The following is a 23,763-nucleotide window of genomic DNA, read 5'->3' as shown; positions in this document are numbered from 1 at the left end:
AAAATATTTTTAATTATGCTAAATCTGAAAAAAAAATTATTATAATTTATCCTTTCTTTTTTTTTTTAGCATCTATCTACGTACACAAATTCATTTATGAGGTATGTGAATTTTGGGCTACCAATGCTGACATGGGTAAATGCCTGTACTTTTTTGCCCTTTCAAGTTAGAGTAAGTCCGTAACAGGCACATATCCATGTCTTCTTGTCTGGATAGGGCAAAATTGGACCCAAATTTTGGGCTGTCAATTGAGCATTACGTGGCACCATCTAGGACATCATAGTGACTGACAAAGAACAATAGGGATACCTATAAATAAATTGTCCCACATTAACGTTTAGGTACATTGAATAATATTTTATTATTAAATTTGTGTGAGATCGTTTTTAATTTGATAGTCGGAATTTAGCTGGAAAAGACCTCGACACCCTAATATTTCTTGTGAATTTCAAACTTATTTCTAGCAACTCAAGGAGCTCGAGACCGCAAATCACATGATCACGACCCTATCAAATGCTTTTGCTTTATTGGATCTTTCTTGAACTTGAACTGATTTAAGAGTCAAAAGCTTTTCAAAAAATCAATTTTTAATCTCTGATGTTGAGGCTGACCTAAGAGACAGATTGGTAATGGTCCAATCAAGAATATTTTTTGCAACATCATGAGTCCATAATTTTAAAAACTCAATTACAGAAAAATACAATTTTAGCTTTGTAATTTATGGAGGGTAGCATTTTTGTCCTGTTTAAATTAGTTTTTATAATTTAATCCTGTAATTTTAAAATTTTGGCAATTTTTACTTTTTCCCGCTCAATTTGGGTGAAAAATTACATGAGACTTGCACGTGGCTCAATTAAATTGCAATTTTAGTTCTGTAACTTATAGGGCATTAATAGTTTTAGTTTTTTTTAACTTTAGGGAGTCGGCAACTTTGGCCCTATACAAATTAATTTACAGGATTAAAATTTTAATTTAATTTGGTTAAAAAAGAACTAAAATTTCCAAACATATAAAGTTACAAAACTAAATGATAAAAATTAATTCGTGCAGAACCAAAAAATACTATTCTCTAAATTAGGGGACTAAATTTATAATTTTCCCAATTGAATGAGTCTCCATTCAGAATTTAATATAAAGTATATAATGACCTTTATAATAAAATCCGGTCACCAATGAAGCCAAAGTCCAAACACATTGGTCCATTCGGCTCCGTGATTAAGCAGTTCAAACTTTCATTTGGGCTGCAAATAAAATTTTTCAATGTGTATGGGCTCCTTTGTAAATTAGGATTTAAGTTTTAGTATCATCGCCCATCACTCCTTATTAATATTTATCTATTTGCATATTAATTGATTTTAGTCCTTTCGAGGCACGATTTTGGTTCCTAATCTTTTTATATTGTTATGATTTTGGTCCAATCATTAAAATCGGAGTTTTAGTTAACGGAGATGGGAACACGGTTGTATTGCGCAACAAGAAAATAAAAATGAATTAGAGAAAGTAATAAAAATTGATATAGGAGTCAGTTAGATATTTGAAAATCATAAAATAAATTATAATAAAGGGAAAAGTATTATTTTAGTCCGCTAAGTATATGTAATTTTAATTTTAGTCCGATAACTATATTCATTTTTGTTTAGGTCCAGCAACTTAAGAAATTGCTTACTTTTAGTCCTCTGGCTGATTTTCGGACAATTTTACCCCTATGCAACTTTTGAAAGGCAGTTTTAGTCCATATGCACTCATAGGGGTAAAATTGTCCGAAAATCAGCCAGAGGACTAAAAGTAAGCAATTTCATAAGTTATTGCACCTAAATAAAAATGGACATAGTTATCGAACTAAAATTAAAATTAGGCATACTTAACGGACTAAAATAATATTTTTCCCTATAATAAATTCAATACAAGAAAATGACCCAATAACAACGAAAAAATTAGCGTCGAGCTAATTAACAAGTAAAATTTTTATTGTTAATTAGATTACTTAATATAAAAAATTTACTTGTTAATAAATTTAGCAGCGAAATATTTAAAATATATATGAGAGAATATAGATTAGCAACAAAAGTTTTACTTGCCTTAATTTGATTTTAGCATAAATATTTTTTTATAGTTATTGAGCCATTTTCTTGTAGTGATTAACATACAAACTCATATAAAATGAGATAAAAATCAACACACACATCTGAAATGACTCGAATCTACCATCAAACTTATTTATAAAAGCTTAATTTTAACCATGGAACTAAGAGATTAATATTGACCAATGTGCACAACTTTACATGAGTTGTTGACAAATTCCTAAGTCAAGACATGATGAACAAATCGAAAATCTTGAAGTTGTTGAAGTCTGCGGGGAGGGCTATATTGAAAGAAAGGGGCCTGGTTGGTTAAATATGAACCATTGAATTAAATATCAGACAAATAGGGAAAATAACAATTTAGTATCAGCCAATGAGGCCTAACTCAATTGGCGAAATTGGAGTTCCATAATTTTGAAGGGCATGGGTTCGAACTCCACCAGATGTGTGGAATGTTGTATATTGTATAGTAGGAATTAGTCTACTGTATAGTAAAAGTTATTGTCTATTGTAGTAGTGGGTGTTATAAACAGAATATAATTATTGTAATAGTATTTATTAGAAATTGATGTCGATGAAAAATAATTATACTTATAATTGATTTTTTAACTAATAATTAATAATCGCTCTTACCCTAAAAAAAAGTAATAATTTAGTACCAACTATGTTGAGAATCGAGGCATCTTTCGGCTGTCATTGTCCAATTCTTGTTTCTTACTAGTCCTAATATCTAACATGAATATAACTATATATAGGCCCCAAAAGGAATATGATCAACTACACAGATTTAATTTATTTCAGGGCAAAACTGTTTGGACATGTGATCTGATTTATAGCTATGTTATAGATATAATAAAAAAATATAAAAAAAGGTAAATTATATGTAGACTTCTTCCAAAAATACGAAAATTACAAAATTTTCTCAAAATCTTTGGTATTATATTTGCACCATTTACGAGAATTCTCTTTTTTGTTGAACCCCATATTCTATGAAATAAAAAGTGTAATTTCGCCACTGGGAAAAAAAAAAAAAAAAGCTACAGTTAAACAACAATCGATGCAAAAACTTAACTTATTCACCATGAAAATTAATTGTCATGGTTATGAGTCATGACAAATATTTTTACCATATTACAAATAACAAAACTACAGCTGAAAGCATAGCGTACCCATAATCAATGACTTTTTGCTACGACAATTAATTTTTAAATTAAATATTTATTTCTTATAGTACACCCGCACGTCTCGTTGAACTTAAATCCATGACCTACAACTTATTGTAAAATTTAAATTTGAACCACTAAATTAAAATATTATTTATGGAGACGGCAGGCTGCAGGTTTAACACCCACATTGCACGTTCAAATGTTGTTAGGAGTGTTTTGTTTCTTTTTCCTTTTCTTGATGAGAAAGTGTAGACGTTTCAGGGCAGAAGACATTGCCCCTAGAGCTAGCTATACAGTGTAAAATCACCGTTGAAAAACAATAAATATATATACATATGTAATAAATAAATGAATGAACTATTAATGACATGCCATGTGCCCATCATAATATAAATTTATCAATTTGGGTTTGTCTTTAATTTCCTCATTTTAAAATATCCTCAACTCAAATTATACATGATTTTATTCGACAAAAACAAAGCAACTTGATACATGCTTAAATACTTATTTAAAAATTTATATCTTGATATGTTAATTTATAGAATATCTGAAAAATGAACTACAAAATCTTAGACTCAATTTTTTCTACTTTGTAATTTGACTAGTCATTTTATATTAAATCTTTTATTGTAATTCTGTATGTTATTTCGTCTTTTTTGTTTTTCACTCACAAATTTCAGACAATTTATATATATGTCAAGCATATAATACAGAAATATTTAGTATATGTAACTTTTAAATTCATAAAAAGATAAAATATACGGGTGCACCATACTCACGAATGATTCACAGGGAATATTTGCTATCAGTAATTGATATTTATCAGCTTATTGTTGAAAATAAGTTTTAAAAAATAGATTTTTGGGGTAGAGCTTATATATTTAAACTGCTTAAAAGTAAGCCTTCTACCAACTACTGTAACTTATTAATAAAATTGTAAATATGAAACTGTTTTTTCAAAAAATCCAACTTAAATATTTTTCTACTTCCGCTTTTATTACCAAATATTTAAACTTTTACTTATTTTATTTTGACCAAAAAATAAAAACTATTGCAAACACTTCCACAACATGTAATTAGCAAAGCTGACTAGTGGAGTACGTAATAAACTCTACATTCAGCAGCCCAAGACTTAGGGGATTTGATGATGCTGGTCATATGAATTTGTACCCATATAAACTAACAATTGTTAGGTCCAATTCACAGCTCATGTGGGTACCTATTCGGCTTAAATCCATTTTTAGACTGATAATACAAATTATTTGGATTTTTCGTCTTTTAATTTTTTAGAGTAACATTTTGGTCCTGTATTTTTTTTTTCAATTTTGGTCCTTTTTTCAGCCGAAATGCACCCCTAAAATCGTTTAAAAAAATTCATGTGCATTTCATATAACTTTTTAAAATTGGGGATACCGTACCTGTTGGCTCATTTTTTTTCCTCTAATTTTTTTGGATAATATTTTGGTCCTATATATTTTAAATTTTCGCGATTTCGATCCTTTTATTCACTGGAGTTCGCCCTTCTAGCAGGTACAGATGAATTTTGATGGGAAAGAAAAGATTGAAATAGCAAAAATTAAAAAAATATACTATCCTAAAAAGTTAAAACATGAACACACCAAATAACCTGAATTATAGGGGGAAAAAAAAAGTACATTTAACTCATACAGATTCACATGAATGACACTGAATTGACCACCCTAACCAAGTAAGAAGAATAGTGGGATGGAGTAGACATTTTGCAGTTATTGAAGACACTAACTAATAAAGATAACGTGTGCATATGTAAGAAAACAGCTAATAACTAGCTTGTTTTCATACCTGTACTCTGTGTGTGTACTAATAACTACTAAATTGTCTTAAACGTGTGCTCTCATATTTACCCACGAATTCCCCACGCCTCCACTTTCTATTGAAGTTTTCCCCTTATATATCAAACACACACACACACATTGACTGTCGCCTCTCCAATTCTATCCCTACCTCACCTACACAAAATACATATTTTAATATATACGTACACAGAGTGGTATTTTTATACACACTTTCCACTATGTGTATACGCATATAAATATACATGGCTGACTCTCCACATCATCCTAACATGAGTAGACAAGACCCTCCACACCCTAACCAGCAACCTTTTACCTCTCCTCCTCCACCGCCACCACCACTTCCGCCGCCCCCGGCACCTCCACCTCCTCCTTCGAGGGATCAATCTTCACATCTGCAACCAACCATTACAAGTGAAGAACTACCATCTCCCAAGAAGGTCAAGAAAAGCTCCACCTCTTCTAGCGGGTCTCCCAGCCGCCCTGCAGCCGGAAAACACCCGTTATACCGCGGTATAAGGAGTCGCAGTGGAAAATGGGTGTCCGAGATTCGGGAGCCCAAAAAGACTACCCGTATATGGCTCGGCACCTATCCTTCACCGGAGATGGCTGCTGCCGCCTACGATGTGGCGGCGCTGGCCCTCAAAGGTGGTGACACATTATTGAATTTCCCGGATCGTGTTGGCACGTATCCGGTTCCGGCTTCTCCTTCTCCAACGGATATTCGGCGAGCAGCCGCCAGCGCGGCCGCGTTGATGAAACCTGAGAGCAGCGGTGAGGCGGCGGCAGATGGTGGGCAGCAGGGGCATGACGAATCTGTTTCTAATGAAGAAACGTTGACTAGTGGGCATGAGTTTATAGACGAGGAGGCACTGTTTCACATGCCCAATTTGCTGATGGACATGGCGGAGGGAATGCTCGTCAGCCCGCCGAGGATGGCGTCGCCGCCGTCGGACGACTCGCCGGACAACTCCGATGCTGAAAATCTATGGAGCTACTTCTGACAAGCCTCCAAAGCAGTATCATGAGAAATTAACAAGCAGACATGAAAACTTTCATTGTATCATCTTCTTCAATTACATATATACAGAATTTCTGCTCAAACAACAAGAATTAAATGCATGTAATGCATGGACGAAATGGGTTTTTTCTTTTTTTTTTTTTGAAGAAAAAAATGATCTGTTAATTCAGGATTCGTTCAGAAGATTCAATTCGTTTCAGACAGCTCAAACCTGTACGATTTTAGGGTTAAGCAGAAGCTGTCTCTTGTAGTAGATTGATTTCAATTTCAAACTGAAAAATAAAAAATTATATGTTGTTCTGGTCATCAGTGTGTGCAATGTGTGAAAAAAGCTGATGTTCTTTGCTCTTACAATGACAGGGGAAAAATGATTGCCCTAATATGCACAGAAGATCATTTCTGCAGGTTCTGCCGCTTCTTGCCTTTCTTTCTGATCAATTCTTCTTCCTTTCAAAACTTTCTCTTTGTTGCTTTCTTCTAAGTAAAAATTACAATTTTAATCTTGTAAATATGGATGGTGGCATTTTAGCTCATTTGAAATACAACGAACGACAATAATTTTAAAAATAATTGCATATTGAGGACATTTTTATCTGAAAATTACAAATTTGATTAAAATCTTTCTAGGAAAAAAGTTTAAAATGTATAACGGCTATTACATTTTCTCGCCTAAAAATATCCTTAACTCAATGTTTTTCTTTTAAATTAATATTCTTTATTATAAAATCGTCTTACAGAATAAAAATTACAAATTTTCCGAGTGTAGATGATATTTGATTTTGTACGTATGACCTTATTTTATTATATATATATATATATATATATAAATCTTCAAGTATAGTTAGTTTGTAATAATGTGGAGAATTTGAATTAATTGAGAAAGATAAGACATAATGGAGAAGGGTTTGGAGAAAGCAATTGATTATTAGGGACAAAAAGGTTGATTCATGATACTATGAGCAACAAAAAGTCCTTTCCGACATTTTAGAATTTTCTGGTCAAACCGAATCGTCCTTGGACTCCATTTTTAACTGAACCAAACACCTAATGCATACATATTAACTTATTCCCCTCATAACCATTATTATTATTTCTGTTAGAATTACTAATTCTTGTCAACTCCTACCTACAAATTCTTACTCCAACCAAATTTTGTTAAATTTGAATTAAATATATGAAAGATATAATACACTTATTGTGTGGGTGGTATATAATACTCCAAACAATGTGATCAATTACATTATAAGTATACACTACAAAAATATAACATTTAACCATGGTTAATTGTCATAATTCATAATAAATAGCAATAAACAGATAGCTATTGACCACAAACATGCAACGGTTGTTAAATTGAGTAACTAAACTATTTGTCATGGCTAAAACGCATGGCAAATGTTTTAACATGGCTTTTAGCTCTAGCAAATAATTTTTCATAGTAGAAAAACTAATTCTTTTTTATCGATTTTATTTAACTATGGTTAGTAATAATTATTTATCATAGTTTTTAGCCATAGTCATTAATATTATAGCCAATAATAATTTTTTTTAGTGGTATCACACTTGCTATGTGATTGATTTGGTTCAACCTATTTTAGTTTGGATACAAATTGAAAAAGATACAATTTTAGTTTTATAACTTATGGGGGGTGGCATATTTAGTTCAATACAAATTAATTTTGTCAATTTAGTCATTTAACTTTAAAAATTTGATGATTTTCATCCTTTTTTAGCCAATTTAGACGAAAAATTACATGTGATGTGCACATGACTCAATTAAATTGTATTTTCAGTCTTGTAATTTATGGAGTATTGATATTTTTAGTCTATAAGTAACGAAAGATGGCGTTTTTGGTCCTGCATGAATTTATTTGCAGGACTAAAATTGCAAGTAAATTACAACTTCAGGCCAAATTGACCGAAAAAAAACTAAAATTATCAATATTATAAAGTTAAAGGACTAAATTAGGAAATTAATTCGTATAGGATGAAAAATACCAACCCCTTAAATTACAGAATTAAAATTATAATTTTTTCGATATGAATTATTCCTCCTAACTAATCTAGGTTGAGAATCAAGTGGTACAATGATGGAACCTTACTTATGTGAAAGATAAGTCAATTTAGGGGAAATTGGGTAACAAGCTCCAATCATTCTTGGAAAAAAAAAAAAAAGAAAAAGAAAGAAAGAAACTCGTAGCTGCTCGAGGGATGCTCACTTCTTTTCTTTTCTTTTTTTTAAAATAAAATTTAGTGAATTTAATAGATTATTTAATAATAATGTCTAAAAAATACAAATATACAGTCATAAACATAATACATCGGAGACGTACGGATTGACATTCTATTTTACTCTTTTCTTTCCGAAAAAGTTTGATTTTAGTTTGAGCAGATGTATATGAACTTTCGAATGAGAATAATTATAATTATATATAGTATAGATAAACCTCGACCAAAGTTACCGTAACTCACAACCAATAACCTAGAAAAATATGGACCTAAATGAAAACTATAAATATGAAAATTAATGAAAGTCGGTTGAAAAATGAAATTTTTTAAAGAAACACCCGAACAGTAGCCGAAAGATGGAATTTCACGACAAACAATGATCCTTCGTAATTGCATGGATAGGTAGATATCAGTCCGTAATCCTTCCCATCCAAGATAAAAAAAAAAAAAAAAAAATACGACTCTTTGAAGTTTTACCGTGAAACCACACACTTCAAGCACTATGCTTTGTACTTTGGTGATTCAAACTCTTATTTTACATCACCTTTAAAAAACTTGTCGGGTGTCGAACATGCACTATCTATTATGTGATTCTGAGTCTAAACATTATTTTTATAAAAATATTAATTGCATAATTACATCAATATCTCAATAAATTGCACAATATATTCATTCAGTATTTCATCAACGCTCAATTAGTGCATTAATATAACAAAAAATTTAAAAAATAAATTAAATAAACACACATAAAATACAATAAATAAGCATCCAAATACCCATATTCCTGAAAAAAATTAAATGAATTAATAGACCATTTGAAATTTGATTCTCAAAAACTAGAACTTCCTTATCTTCTATGTTTTTTCTAGATAAATATTTATTACAACTTTATTCATAAAACTCCAACCTTAACCACAACACCGAAACATAGACGTTGTCGTGCTGAACTTCCTTATCTTGAAATAGGTGATGTGGGCGTTATCAGCCGGACAATCTGAATATATATTGAGGGACCAATTGACAATTGATCCTACGTAGATAGGGATTTTTCATACACCTACTGACCAATACAACGTGCCCCTGTCAACTCAACCTTGGAAATCGCCCCCAGTTTTAACAAATTGCACCACATCCCAACCATGATCACCAAGCCTCTCAAATTACTGTCTTCCATGTTTCAACATTTTACAAACTATATTATTACATATATAGATTCAAATCTTATCAATTAAATTAAATAGGGAAAATAGCTTCTTTCTTTTTTCATCCTGTAATATAGCGTTATTTCAATTTTGATCCCATTAGTTACTATATTCTCATTTTTTATCGCATAACTCAGAAAAAAATATATCTTTTGTCACATGACACCTTTCCGTTAGATATTTAATAGAAAAAACCACGCGGCCATTTTATGTATAGGACCAAAAGTGATAATACTATAACCATATACCAAAAAATGTGAAAGCATTAGCAGTCATGAGCTAAGCACATCACATTTTTTGTCAAAATATCTAACGGAAATGTGACATGGACAAAAGATCCTACTTTTTAAAAATTATGGGACTAAAAATAAGAATCTCCTAACCAATAGGATTAAAAGTGAAAAAATTCTGAGTTTACTACTTCCATAATCGGTGTAATAATTAAAAAAAAAACATTTAGAAAAAAAATTAAGAAAAAGAGAAAAATCCCAATAAAGGGAAGGTGGCGACGGTTGGAAGAAGATAGAGAGTTGGTGGAGGTCGGCAATGGGACATATATAACATCCAATGTTAAAAAGTGTTCTTTCTTCAGTTGTCTTAATAATTAATGTTACGATATTATAATATCATTATAGTGAGAGAAAAAGAAAAGGTGTGTTTATTTGGTGGGGGCATTTGGTCTCATACAGAATCTGAGGATCTATATGTTGGTAGAAGAAAGTCGGAATGGGCTATATTATATAGAAATAATTACACCGTCGTTTTTTGAGTTTTAGTGTAGTTGCATGTTAATTTTTTATGATTTAAAAAATTATATTTGATATTTTTAAATTTTGTTCCGTCCAACAAATGGATCTTTTCATTAGTTATAAAATTTATTGATATCAGCAAGGAATATAAATGAAGATTCATATTTGCTCTAGATTAATTTATTACCAACGTATTGTAGGTCGAACATATTTTTTCTGACCAAAGTACGTACATTTCAGATAATAATGTATGATAAAAGGTACATCTTCACCCTTATAAGGATAATTTGGTTTGTAAATATTTATTCAACACGCTCGGGGATAAATATAATTTTTTATTCAACTTTTTTGTTGATTCTCCAAATTCTGTGAATTTTACTGACAAAATTGAATCTAATTTTTTAATGAAAATAAATGTCAAAAATATTAAGTGTAATATTTCCAAATCACTAAAAAATATATATATATAGATATATATAATTATACAAAACCTGACTGAGAAGCGGTGTAATTATTCAGATCATATATGAGGAGAGGGAAGGAAAGGGAAGGGAAGGGGTTGTCTTTGACTATTGAGACACATTTATGGCCGACATTACATATATAGTGTCTTAGTCCTAGTTGGTGTTGGTGGAATGTCTTTGTCTCCAATACTAAGCTCCTCACCTTCATTTATTTTCTCACCCTTTTCACCTCCAAATTCAAATTATGACCTACAACTCATTTTACTTTTTAAAATTTGGGGTAATTATACGTAAATTATTTGTAATTTGAGAAATTACATTTAATATATGTGACCATTGTTTTCATCTAACAAATACATCCATTCATTAGTAGATTCACAGAATTTGTTGACACCAGGAAAAAAGATGAATGAAAATTCATATTTACCCCCGATTGTATTATTACAGATTTATTGCGGGTCAAACAAATTATTTTGAATTAAACTGCTCTTATTGTAATTTTATTTTTTTGGTCAGAATCAAATAAATGAATATATTAGTTTTCAAGAATTCGATGTAATGTATATACAAAGACACGCACGTCATTTGCGAATAATGATTTAATGTTGTCTTATCTTAGTTGTTTATTTTTTAAAATTATATAATTACATCATATAATCAAGACTAATGAAGTAAAAGATAATAAATTCACGTAAAGTGAGATAAACAATCACATCGACAGATGAAACCATGATGTCGAACTTATTCACAGAAGTTCAACCTTAACAACGTACTAATTAGGTTAAGAAATCATTGGGTTGAGTATGACATGCATGATGTCCCTGCAAGCAAGCAAGCTGGTGATTAAATTTTAATGGAATTATATATGAGAAATGCATTGTTGGGAATATAAAAGTAACGGCCCAAATCTTGAATTCCCAGAAATGGCCAACAGAAGTTTGATGAAATGATGGAAAACAAGAGATTGTTTATTGCCAATATTCCAATTCTGGAAGCTGACAACATGAACATGAGACCAACTAACTACCTCCTAAATAAACAACTGATATTGTCCCTTTCCACCCACAATGAGAATAAGTTGCTACACTCTCTTAATTAATTCAACACTCCATGCTTTTTATATATATGTAATCATAATGGTCTCATGACTTTCAGAATATCAACAGAAAGGGACAACAAATCTTATGCAATTCACTAACTATTTGCTATAACATATAAGTTTATTATTTGCTTACTTGTATTTCTCTTTATTTTTGTTCCTTTTTTTATGTTTTCTTGAATATATTATTTAATTAAAAAAATTGTAATTTTGATTTTGTAACTTAAACAGTGGCATCTTTAGTCCTGTACGAATTGATTTTTTCAATTTAGTCCTGTTATTTTGGCAACTTTAACTAATTTGACTGAAAAATTGCATGTCACTTGTACGGGACCCAATTAAATTATAATTTACTTGCATGTAGCTTGCACATGTGACTAAAATTGCAATATAATTGGGCCATATGAAAGTCACATGTAATATTTCTGTCAATTTGGTCTGAAAAGAACGAAAATTGCCAAAACTTTAAAATATGTATAAAATTATAATTCGTAATCTAAAATGGTATTATAATCAATTTATCATAAAATTAAATGGAACCCTACAGAGGCTAACGAAGTGGGCTTATCGTTATACATATGTTAAAATAAAGAAAATATTTATAATTTTTTAAATAAATATATATATCATAAGGTATTTATAATTATATGAAACCCCGACTATTAACATCTTAACAATTGTATTCATAAAAATGAAAAAGAAAAATAGACACACTGACTTTTATTTATTTGGACTGAAATAATTGAACTAAAAAATCTTGAGAAATTAATATGTGTTAAAAAAAACAAGAATGATTAATTAGTTCTTCAATTAAATTAATCATAAATTATTAAGTATTTAGACCTTTGAAAAAATAGTCAGACAAATCCATAACAAAAGGACAGACCCAATGATGCATATCCCTTCTTTTATTTATTTATTTAATTAAATTAGAAAAATTTAATATTAAAAGTGGAATAATTATAAAAATCAATAATGGCCCACTAAAATATGTCCCTTAGTTACTCAAATAATTATGTCCATTCAGTACTTCCACACCTTTTATTATTTCTTCACCTGCCTTAATTTTTCCTTTATAGTACAATTAATCAAATCAAATGATTATCTTAATTGGATGTATTTTTATTTTTAAATTTAATTATATCTAACACAAAATCTTCTTATTGAGTCATCCACAGTAACCATACAGACATCAGTCTATCGAACCTTATCTATATACAATAAAACAAAAATATTAAAACTATTTAAATAAACGCCGTGTATGTGCATATTCGGATGATTTATTTGAATTTTACTTTGTCATGTAAAAAAGTATTTTTTTTTATTTCTTATTTATATTTAGATAAATGTATGATTGTTTTTAGTTAGTAATACAGTTTAAACTTTGATTTTAATGTCAATTATAATTTATTTTCATGATCATTATACTTTTGTGTTTTTACACTTATTAATTACTTCAGTTTTAAATTTTAGATTACTTAACATTTACTTATTTTCATATTTTAAAATTTAAATAATTTATGACATATTATTATACTTAACGACATCAATATTTTTAACGGGCGAACACTGACAGCGATTTTGAGGGCCATTTTGATACGTTTCATAGTTTAGGAGTACGTATGCGACATTGATCATAGTTCAGGGATGCAGTGTGTATTTAATCCAAGAAAGTAAGAAATTGTATATGAAAACTCAGTAAAATATAATAAAATTCAAGATTTAATATATCTAAGTTCATATTAATTTGTTTGAACTTGACATTTGTTTTTCTTATTTTATTATTATTATATAATTATGGCAGTTAATTAGTTATTCATGGCCAAATATTTTTATAGGACTGGAGTAACTGTGGAGGATGGATGTTGGAATTGTTTGTCGGCCGTTTGTTGTCATATTGGTAGTAGTTTATTTTATTGCATATCAGAATCTTTTGATGCTCTTGTTTGGTGATTGGATTGCGTTCTTACATGTTTGAAAAACACACATTTCTCTTCATTTCATTCTTAAAACGACAAACATTATTAATTTGAACTAATCATTTGGGTGTTGAGCAATACAAATTTAAGATACCTAACTCATCTGAGAATAGGGATCTTTGAATTCATTTCTAAGTGAATCGATTTTGTTTTTTTGTTTTGTGTCCAGGAATATTACGTTCAAAAAATATACATATGTGCTACAAATTCGTAAGAAAAAATTACGCCACACAGGTTAAGATATAGGTGTCTCATCAAACCCAAAATCTAAAACCACGTAAAAATCAACACACAAGTCAGCCTCGTATGTTTAGCAATACCAAACATCTTGACAATGATTCAAGCTCACATTATTGGTGTAATAACATTCCACCTTAAGAATTAGACCACAATAATTGATAATACATCAATATGTTGCACTTCTTTTTAAAAAAAAGGTCCTAATGTAAGATTTTTGATAGGAAATTTTGAACCAAATCGTCGAGTTGTCCCCCGAGGGACAAATTGGGCTTGACATTTCAAAGCCCAGATAATTGTGTTTAAGTACCTGCGACTGTAGATTAGGCCCATAATTTTAGCCCACATCAATTAACCATTGCAAGCCCAATCCAAGCAATTTATGGGAGATTGGGCTTAAAATTGGGCCAGCGGACATTGGTATTAAGGTTGCCAAACGCACCACATACATCACAATTAAATTGACCATCTTAGATAAGTGAGAGTGAATAATAATATTAGGAGTGACAAATGAGACAAGCAGATTGTGTCCTAGTCTGGAGACTCATTTTACTTTTTTAGATCCAGCGAGACCAGTAGGCGAGTCTTGAGCCATGTCCTGAACCCTTCGTCCCCAGTTACATTTATAAACATATTTAATTTTTTTAAAATTTTGTTTAATAAATAATATGTGAATGATATCTTAGTAAATATAAATAATAACATTAGATTTTAAAAATATTTTAATTAATTGAAAAAGAAGAAGAAATTTTCATTAGAATTTACGGATTACACAAACAGAATGGGTGTGACTAAACGGGGTGGATCTAGCCAAACCCACTCTAGCTAAATCCAACCTATTGTCATCCCTAAAAAAGATATTTCGGAATTTAACTGCTAGTTGATAATTTTTTCATCTATTTTCTGTGGTGAACGGAACAAAATGCTCTTTTAAAATATATATTATAATTTTATATATTTTTCAGATTTTTTTAAAACAACTTTATGAAGTGATATGCTTGTTAGTTGTGAGGCGGTTATATATCATCGGCATTTCATTGGTCCACGTGGCTTGTTAGTTGCCAGGCGGGAAAGTTCTGTATTTAAGAGTCATCGTCTTCATTGTCTCTGTATCAGAAAATTTGCAGATTCAATTCTCTGTTGTTGTTCAATTTTCTTGAGTTGGTTGTATGTCTGAATGGTCGAATAATTGGGATCAACGTTTTTCGTGATATTTTGATAAATCGTGTCTGAAACTGTTAAGTCGTTGAGTCAACCTGGTTTCTGTCCCAACAAACTATTACTTGTCCAGAATCTATAATTGTGGTAATAATTGAGATTATTGTTTGTCATTCACTACTCTAATGATACATCAATGTTCTCACAATATATATATATATATATATATGAAGAAATCTTGCTCATTAATCAATTATTAGAAATGATAATCCCAACTTAAGTATGATTATCTTAATCTTAATCTTTTTAATTTCGTAGTCGGACCATAAAAAATAAATGGGCAAAATATTCTTTTAGTCCTATAAAACGAGTGTAGAATTTATTTTGATACCACAACTATGGCAAGTGTCGCTTTTAGTCTCATAAAATTCATAATCATGTATTTTTAGTCCCAAAAAGTCAAATGCATGGTGGGACTAAAAAGGCCAAAAATGTGATGCATTGTGGTTTTGGGACTAAAAGGACGTGATTTTGAGTTTTATTGGACTAAAAATATCACATGTTATAATTGTTGTACCAAATAAAATTCTATTCTTATTCTATGGAATTAAAAAAATATTTACGAATTAATAAAGTCACCGAAAGGTTTGTTTTTTTTAGGCTGGGGGTGGGTGGGGGAACCCTTTTTTTGGGCCAAAATGTGAAAAGGAATTGGTCATTTTCACTTATGTTTGTTATGAAAAAGAATAATCATAATAATTTGATATGTTGGATTATTTAAACACTCTATGATAAAATATAGGGTGAATTATATCTATTTTGTGACGCCCCAAAAATTATAATATATAATTGAGGGATCAATTGATAAGTTTTTATGAAATTTTGTTAATTGATAAATAAATTATGTTCCATAATTAGAATATAATAAAACTTAAATAGGTTAAATTGAAGTTTGTTATAATATTTTAGAACAAATTATATTAATTAAAAAATTAGAAGAACGTAATAGGTATTTTGAAAAAAGTTAAATTAAGTAAATAAAATAATAAAATAATAATATTACATATATATATTTATGTGTGTTAGTAAATAATATATACATATATATATAAATAGAGAGAGAGACTTGAGAGTGGGAGGTGGGGCCACCAACCCCCCACCACCTCACTCTCTCTTTCTCATTTTTTGTTCTTTCTCTTTGTTGCTGTACACACACATAACACACAACACAAATCATAGTGTAAATTGCAACTTTTTGGTGGAAAGAGAAAAAGAAACAGAGGTACGAAAAACTGTAATTTTAATTTTTATTAATTCATATAATTATATTATTTAATTAGTTCGTTTATTAAATATTGTTTATATTAAACGATGTACTATTTAATTGGAATATTTTACGAGTTTGGCTATTTAAAATACTGTCAAATTAAATATCAAATCGAATATAAAAATGATATGGTTGGTTAATTAGATTATTAAATTTATTATATTTGAATGTTGCTATAGCCAATTTATACAATTCCATCGGAATTGTTAACCAAATACGCAATTCTACGTATTGTTATTTAATTAAATTGTATAGTAGCGGGAAATTGATAGAAACTTTATAGAAATATTTCGAAAATTATATTTAATAAATGGTATGTTAATAAAGAGAAAAAACAAAGATTTGTACTTCGATAGAAATGAAATATTAAAAAATTAGTAGAAATTGTACGGATAATATTTAATATTATATTTAAAAAAATTACGACATTCTCGATATATTAACTGTATGTGATATAACTCATTATAGGACACGGGGGTAAAGCGAGAAGACTGAACCACTACCTATTGGATAGATAAAAGCATTGTAAGGTCGAGGTAAGTAAATAATTAGTATTATCTATATATGTATCTTTAATTGTGATTTTACTGTTATCTGAATTTGTGGTTCATGCTGATATGGATTTATTTGAAAGTATATGAGTGATGGATGATTTGATTTGATTGATGGTAGTGTGTACGTGGAATGAGAAAATACGTTGAAATATTATGTTTGTTGTTTGATGTGTTGTGGATGTCTGAAAATGAGAATATATGGATATACTGTTTTACGTTACTAGTTGCTTACAAGAATGGTGATATGTGGAAATGAGGGAGTGGTGGAAATTGAATATAATTGTGGTGTGAATACCCCTTGATGTGTTGAAAAGCCTATAAGGCGAAAATATGATATGAAAGAGCTATGTGCGAAATGAAAATGCCATGTGCGAAATGAGATTGATGAGTCGGTTGTCAAGGGGGTTCACTTAAATTTATATAACGGTGAGATTGAGTTGGCGGGAAAACACAATATCACCTTCTGGTAAGCAAACTAGGAAAAATGGAGTTTGGTTGGTTGTTTTATTATGAGATAGTCATGTGGTGTAATAAAACTGATTATGTTGGAATTAAATTGATTGTATTTCATTCGTGTTGCTTGTTTATCTTGTTTAGGGTTGTGTTTGACATGCACATATAGATAGGGCTGGTTATTTACTTACTGAGTGGCAGGCTCATCCCTCTGCTGACATTTTCTTTCAGGAGTATACTTTGAGGTGTCTGACTATTGAAAAATAGGTCTACGCGCTATACTCAGGCAGGTCGGGCCAGTATGTTGTTTTCTCCTCTTTGTCAGTTAGAGTACAAATCACATTTTGATGGTATAGAGAGAACATAAGCATGGAGATTACCTGTGATGGACTACTTATAGTGTTTGATGTGCATATATGATGATGTAGGTTCATTACGCTTGTTATGACGTTGGGGTTACGTATACATATGGGTTAAATTATTATGTGCATTTATATTTATAAACATAGGGATTACTATAAGTATGATGTTTAGCGTAGATATAGCCCTTGTAGCGAAGGGGGTGCTACATATTTCCTCTGAAATGTGTTATAATTATGAATATTCTTTCATTATTTAGAAAATTGTAAATACTTTTCTTAAATGAAAAATAATTATATAGCCTCTAAACGGTGAGGTAGATATTATTACTTTACTCTTACGGAATCTTTTAAGAAATAGAAAAAAATACACATTTGAAAAATTATATAAAAAAAAATGGGGTGCGGTAAAATAAGTAATTCATACGGCATGTTAGTCAATAAAAATATTTTAAAAAATTTTAAAAAACATATGAAATTGAAATTTATAATCTAAGACAAAATTCTGGTCAATTCACCACAAAAATTGAATAAAAATCTAATAGAATGAGCTCGTTGTTAAATGGACGTTAAAATCAGGATGATTATTTATTACTTTTCAAACAACGAAAAGATATTTATAAGTTTTCACATGCAAAAAAATACGTGTAATTTTCCACCACATAATATTAAATTTGGTTCATTAACTTTTTTGAGGAATACATACATTCTTATAACAAAAATGAAATTTACATTTATCGAGAAAAAAATGAAGTTCAACGTAAAATGTAGCAAATTCATGGGTGATTTTTTTGAAATAAGGAAGATTCTTACGAGTACATTGCATGTTATCATTTTCCGATGAAGAAGTGGCCTATGAACACTTGATGTGAAGGCTACTAATGAACTCATTAATTAAGGGTAAATTTCAACGAGTTTTCATTAGATTTGATATAATTATAAATATTTTTTTTTTGTTGTTTGAAAAATTACCAATATTTCTTAATTTTAACGGTCGTCTAACAACTAACTCAATCCGTTAGTTTTTGTTAGGTTTTCATCCATTTTTATAGTGGACTGATCAAAATGTCATCGGACTATCAATCATAATTTTATTTATTCTTAAAATTTTATGAAACTTTTTAATGAACAAAGTGGATAATTTTTTTTATATTTTTTTATCTACTCAGCCCGATTTTTATACGACTTTTAAAATTTTATTAAAAAGAAATAAAAAAACAACAAACGACAAAAATGACAATTTCATACCCCCATTCAAAAACCACATAATTTCACCAAATATTAAGAATATTGAAATTTTTTAATAATAAAGAAATATTCATAATTATCATTAACTAATCAACACTATTATTGTGATGGATCCCACTCTGAATCAACGCAGATTAAAGTCTTGTGAATTGTCCACATCCGCTAATCAAACTCAGAGGAAAGGTCATAATTAATATTAATATTAGTTTCTTTTTCCATAATTAATAAAAAAAATTACTCTTTAAATAGGCCAACTCTGACACTAAAAGCGATACAGTCTTTTTTCTTTTATGATTAATCATCACAATCAGATAAAAAAAAACCATAAAAAATACAAATTAATAATAATTGACGCCAAACACTACCTATTGTTAAAAATTACATCAAATCTGACAATAATTAAAATTATAGTAAATATTTTAATTAATTATTATCCAAATTTAATTTTTTACATATTGCTATTTGATCGCACGTTGTAGAAAGTATTGAATTATTATAATTTTTAAATCGTAGTGTTTATAGTGTTAAGAATACTCAATTTTTCGACAGCTGACCAACATAAATATTGAAAGGGAAAACTATCTTTTTTCATAATAAGCTACATTACATAAGTTATTTCTAGCTCTATTTAATTAATGTTCGACAGTTGATAGATGTAAGGGTTTTTTTTTCTTTTTTAAAATTATTTATCATTCAATTGTGTGTGTATGAATGATGAAGAAATGACTAATTTTGAACAATTGACTCACTATTTCAAATTTATTGTTTATATTTTTCTTCAATTTTATAATATATTCTCTTTTCGTGTTCTTTTTTCCCTCTTTTTGTAATTAAATGGTAACGGAAAATTATTTCTTTAAATGCAAAAAAAAATATGAAAAATGTGTGTGTTTCAAATTTTTGAAAATATAGGCAGACATAATTTTTCAGAAAAAAAAAAGAATCATAACTGCTAGATTCTAATTCTGACACAATTTTTTAAAAAAAGAAATTACACCAACTGTATGACAAGTATATTATTTTATTTTTTTAAGAGAATACCTCTGTCCTAACAATCACGTCAAAACTCATAGTCGATCTTAACAACAAGTGATTAACTTGGTTTGCCAATCTACAAACAAAACATAAAGTAGGTAACCTATCATCAAGAAACCTAAGTGTAATATCAGTCAATTCTCATAAATATATTATACTTAAAATCTAACTCAAACAAAAATTCTATATGTACTTTCTAATGATTTAATTTTAGACATAGGAGAATGAAATAATATCTTAATTTAATAATGCCCACAACACAACACAACACCGTAATTGCCCACCATCTGACTCAGGTGACGTAGCTTCAGGTGACATAATACAAATGCAATGACTACATAAAGGTAACATTTAACCAAAAGAAAAGGGAGGTGGGTGCGGGATTTGTTTCCCCCAACACTAACTACGACATAACTAGCGCACTTTGTCTGAAAATCAAGATCGACATAGTTCAGAGACTGACACGTCAGACATCAAACCAATTACCACGTTTTTTTAGATGTGGACCAGTCCATGGCAAGCAGTCGTGCATTCTCACTTAAGATTTAAGATTACCCAGTCCCTGATGTGATGTCACACACTCTTTCCTCAGTCATTCCGTGTCCATTTCGTATCCATGTGTACCACCCCCTCCTTTCCCACCCTATTACCCTACTATATACGTTCTTCATCTTTCCTTTCTTCTTCATCAACGGTCAGCGACTTAACACTTTCTCGCTGCATTACTACTCCCGGATTATAATCGACATGGAATGTTCTCCAACTTCCAGTTCTGATCCCATGCCACTAGCCCGGTCTGCGTATTCTGATGAAGAGCTTATCCTTGCCGCCAGCCGCCCCAAGAAGCGAGCGGGGAGGAAGAAGTTCAAGGAGACTCGCCACCCTGTGTACCGCGGCGTGCGTCGGAGGAACTCCAATAAGTGGGTCTGCGAGCTGCGGGAGCCCAGCAAGCAGAAGCGGATTTGGCTGGGGAGTTACCCCACCCCGGAGATGGCTGCGCGGGCCCACGACGTGGCGGCATTGGCACTCAGGGGGCAGATGGCGTGCTTGAATTTCGCGGACTCCGTTTGGCGGCTGCCGATTCCAGCGTCGAAGGAGGCTAAGGATCTCAGGAAGGCGGCAGCGGAGGCGGCGGAGGCGTTTCGGCCGAGGGCCACAGAGGAGGTTTGCCAAGAGCAGAGGAAGGAAGAAACGTCGACGGATAATGATGGAGAAAAGAAGGCGTCTCCGGATTTATGTAATGGTATTCTGTACGATGAATTGAGCATAGCGCGGCTGGCGGAAGGGGTTTTGCTGTCTCCGCCGCCATGCTTGGGGTGGAGATTTAGCTGGGATGAGGTGGGAAGCGATGCTGAGGTGGAACTGTGGAGTTACTGAAATCGATTGTGTTGAGGCGCCGCAGAATAAGGCGTCTAGTGTTGTGAAGTGATAGAGAAAGAGTGTAGTAATTAGTAGGAGGAGAGCAGAGGTATCAGCCAGTAGGGATTTGACACATCATTCCATGCCACTTTTAGTCTTGGTATGAAGTTCAGATTCAGATTACATGGATTTGAACCAAGTATATAGCAGGTGTGATATATTTGTTATATGATTGATGTGCAGTTCAAAAAAGTTGATCACATGACAAATATATATCACACTTACTCTATAAATTAGAATTTTTCCCTTTTTTTGTTAAGCATACAAGTACACAATTAATCCAAATATTCTTTTATTTTTTGAATTAAAGTGAGCACAAGTCAATTGTATAAACACTAGTTAAATTACATGTGATTAATATATATCTAATGATACACTGATGTATGTGTTTAAATTTATTTGATGTATAATTTAAAAAACTATTGATCCAAAAACATGACCCGCACTCATCTCTAGCTAATCTTACTATCTATTAAGGGCCCGTTTAATTTTGTGGTTGAAATATTAAATGGTTGATAGAGCCCCGTCAGATAAAAATATAGGATGTGATAATTTTAATATCGTTTTATAATATTTACCATATAAAAATCTGATGGATTGAAAAATATGTAAAGTAGATTAATGTGATTGTAATTTTGATTAATAGATGAAACGAAAATTTTATCCTCGGTAGAACTATGGTCGTTCCAAAATAATCGATACAAATCCTGCATTTTTTTTATAGTGCCTATTTATAGGAGGCTTTAGAGTAGATCCCGGAGTTGGTTAGGCAATCTGCATGCCGTTAGATACCTGCAGATGCTAGCTAACTAACGAAAAATTGAAACATGATTTGGGCTTATTTAGATGAAGATATGACTATTTGAAAGAATCTTGTCCAATCAACTTGAAACCTGTAGAGTTTGTCACTTGCGACTTATCAAGTACACTTCCGCGAATATAGAGAGAATGAATTGAAAGTTTTTTACTATGATGTAGAGTGTGCGACGTGGAATCTCTGTTGTTTGCTGAGTCATGTTGTTGAATTGGACATATCTGTGGACCCTACCACATTAGCATAAATGCAAATTTTATGGGCTAACTACCTTACCCACGGGCCTGTTGGGATGCTTTGTATGGGGCCCACTCCATTTATTTGGAACCTTAGAAAAAATAACTGAAAAAAAAATATCACATATTAACATTATAAACTTGGCATTATCAAAATCATATACGTTTCATAACCTTACATATTTCAATCACTCAAAAATCTTACTTTTAAATTAAAATTTAGATATCTTATATATAAACTATAAAAATGATCTTATAAGATTTTTCAAAGAAAAAAGTATGGGCTAAGTTGTTTTATCGGTGAGGAGGGGCGTGAAAGTATGAAGTAGCCAGTGTCCTTTTAGGGTTTGAATTCAACTAATCTTTTGGGCATAATATACATGCTGCAGCGTGCGGATTGTACTTTATTCTTGAATGCACGTAACGTTCAGGTCAGACTCGATAATGCATTTGACCTTCGTAATCATCGAATCATAATTGGATGAATAATTTATGACACGTAAATCGTAACATTTAAAACATTTATAAATATATATTTTCATATAGCAAGTACAATTTTTATTATCGCATCTCTATTTTTGAGTTTTGTCTGGCCACGAATTTTCTAACATATACTATAATTTAAATTTTTGGGATGTTATTCTTACCGACCTTATGATTGCAAATGAACTTGAGACCAAAGCAAGAAAGATACCCAAATTTAGGTGTGAGGGATGGGATTGGAAGATCTAATAAAATATTATATATATTCAAAAAGATACGTAACGTCTTCAAAATATTTATGTCGGATATCATAATATTAATTTATTAGCACTACACGTGCGCTTTACATTTTAAAATATTTGTAATGAAATAAATAATAATAATATATTAGCCGTTCACGTGCCATTTTCTAATTTCAATAATGAGATTTTAAATCGAGAACACTGCTATAGATCCCGCGTGGATTGATCAGTCAGAATCGAGTAAATCCCTGTTCAATTTATAGTACAATAATTATAATTAGTAATTTGTCCTCTGTAATATTGTAAATGAATAAATTATTTTTGTATTAAAAAAGAATTAATAATTTATCTTCTCATGTTAATTAAGACGAAGCAA

General features: G+C 30.7%; 2 protein-coding genes across 2 annotated transcripts; both read left to right on the top strand.

Annotated features, from left to right (window-relative positions):
* The first annotated feature begins 5,195 nt into the window (after window positions 1-5,195).
* On the top strand, window positions 5,196-6,406 carry LOC105164147 (ethylene-responsive transcription factor ERF027). The gene has a single exon (XM_011082732.3). The coding sequence runs from the start codon at window positions 5,325-5,327 to the stop codon at window positions 6,081-6,083; it is 759 nt and encodes a 252-aa protein (XP_011081034.1). The 5' UTR covers window positions 5,196-5,324; the 3' UTR covers window positions 6,084-6,406.
* Window positions 6,407-20,864: 14,458 nt separating this feature from the next.
* Window positions 20,865-21,871, top strand: LOC105164148 (dehydration-responsive element-binding protein 1E). The gene has a single exon (XM_011082733.3). The coding sequence runs from the start codon at window positions 20,941-20,943 to the stop codon at window positions 21,568-21,570; it is 630 nt and encodes a 209-aa protein (XP_011081035.1). The 5' UTR covers window positions 20,865-20,940; the 3' UTR covers window positions 21,571-21,871.
* The last annotated feature ends 1,892 nt before the right edge of the window (window positions 21,872-23,763 follow it).

The sequence above is a fragment of the Sesamum indicum genome, linkage group LG6 (assembly GCF_026168435.1).
Source record: "Sesamum indicum cultivar Baizhima isolate 11 linkage group LG6, ASM2616843v1, whole genome shotgun sequence".
Classification (NCBI taxonomy): domain Eukaryota; kingdom Viridiplantae; phylum Streptophyta; class Magnoliopsida; order Lamiales; family Pedaliaceae; genus Sesamum; species Sesamum indicum.
The sequence above is the reverse complement of the archived record's forward strand: the minus strand, read 5'-3'. Positions and strand labels throughout refer to the sequence as shown.

Excerpts from the sequence above, each read along its gene's own strand:
- LOC105164147 (XM_011082732.3), top strand. The coding sequence starts at position 5,325 with ATGGCTGACTCTCCACATCATCCTAACATGAGTAGACAAGACCCTCCA.
- LOC105164148 (XM_011082733.3), top strand. The coding sequence starts at position 20,941 with ATGGAATGTTCTCCAACTTCCAGTTCTGATCCCATGCCACTAGCCCGG.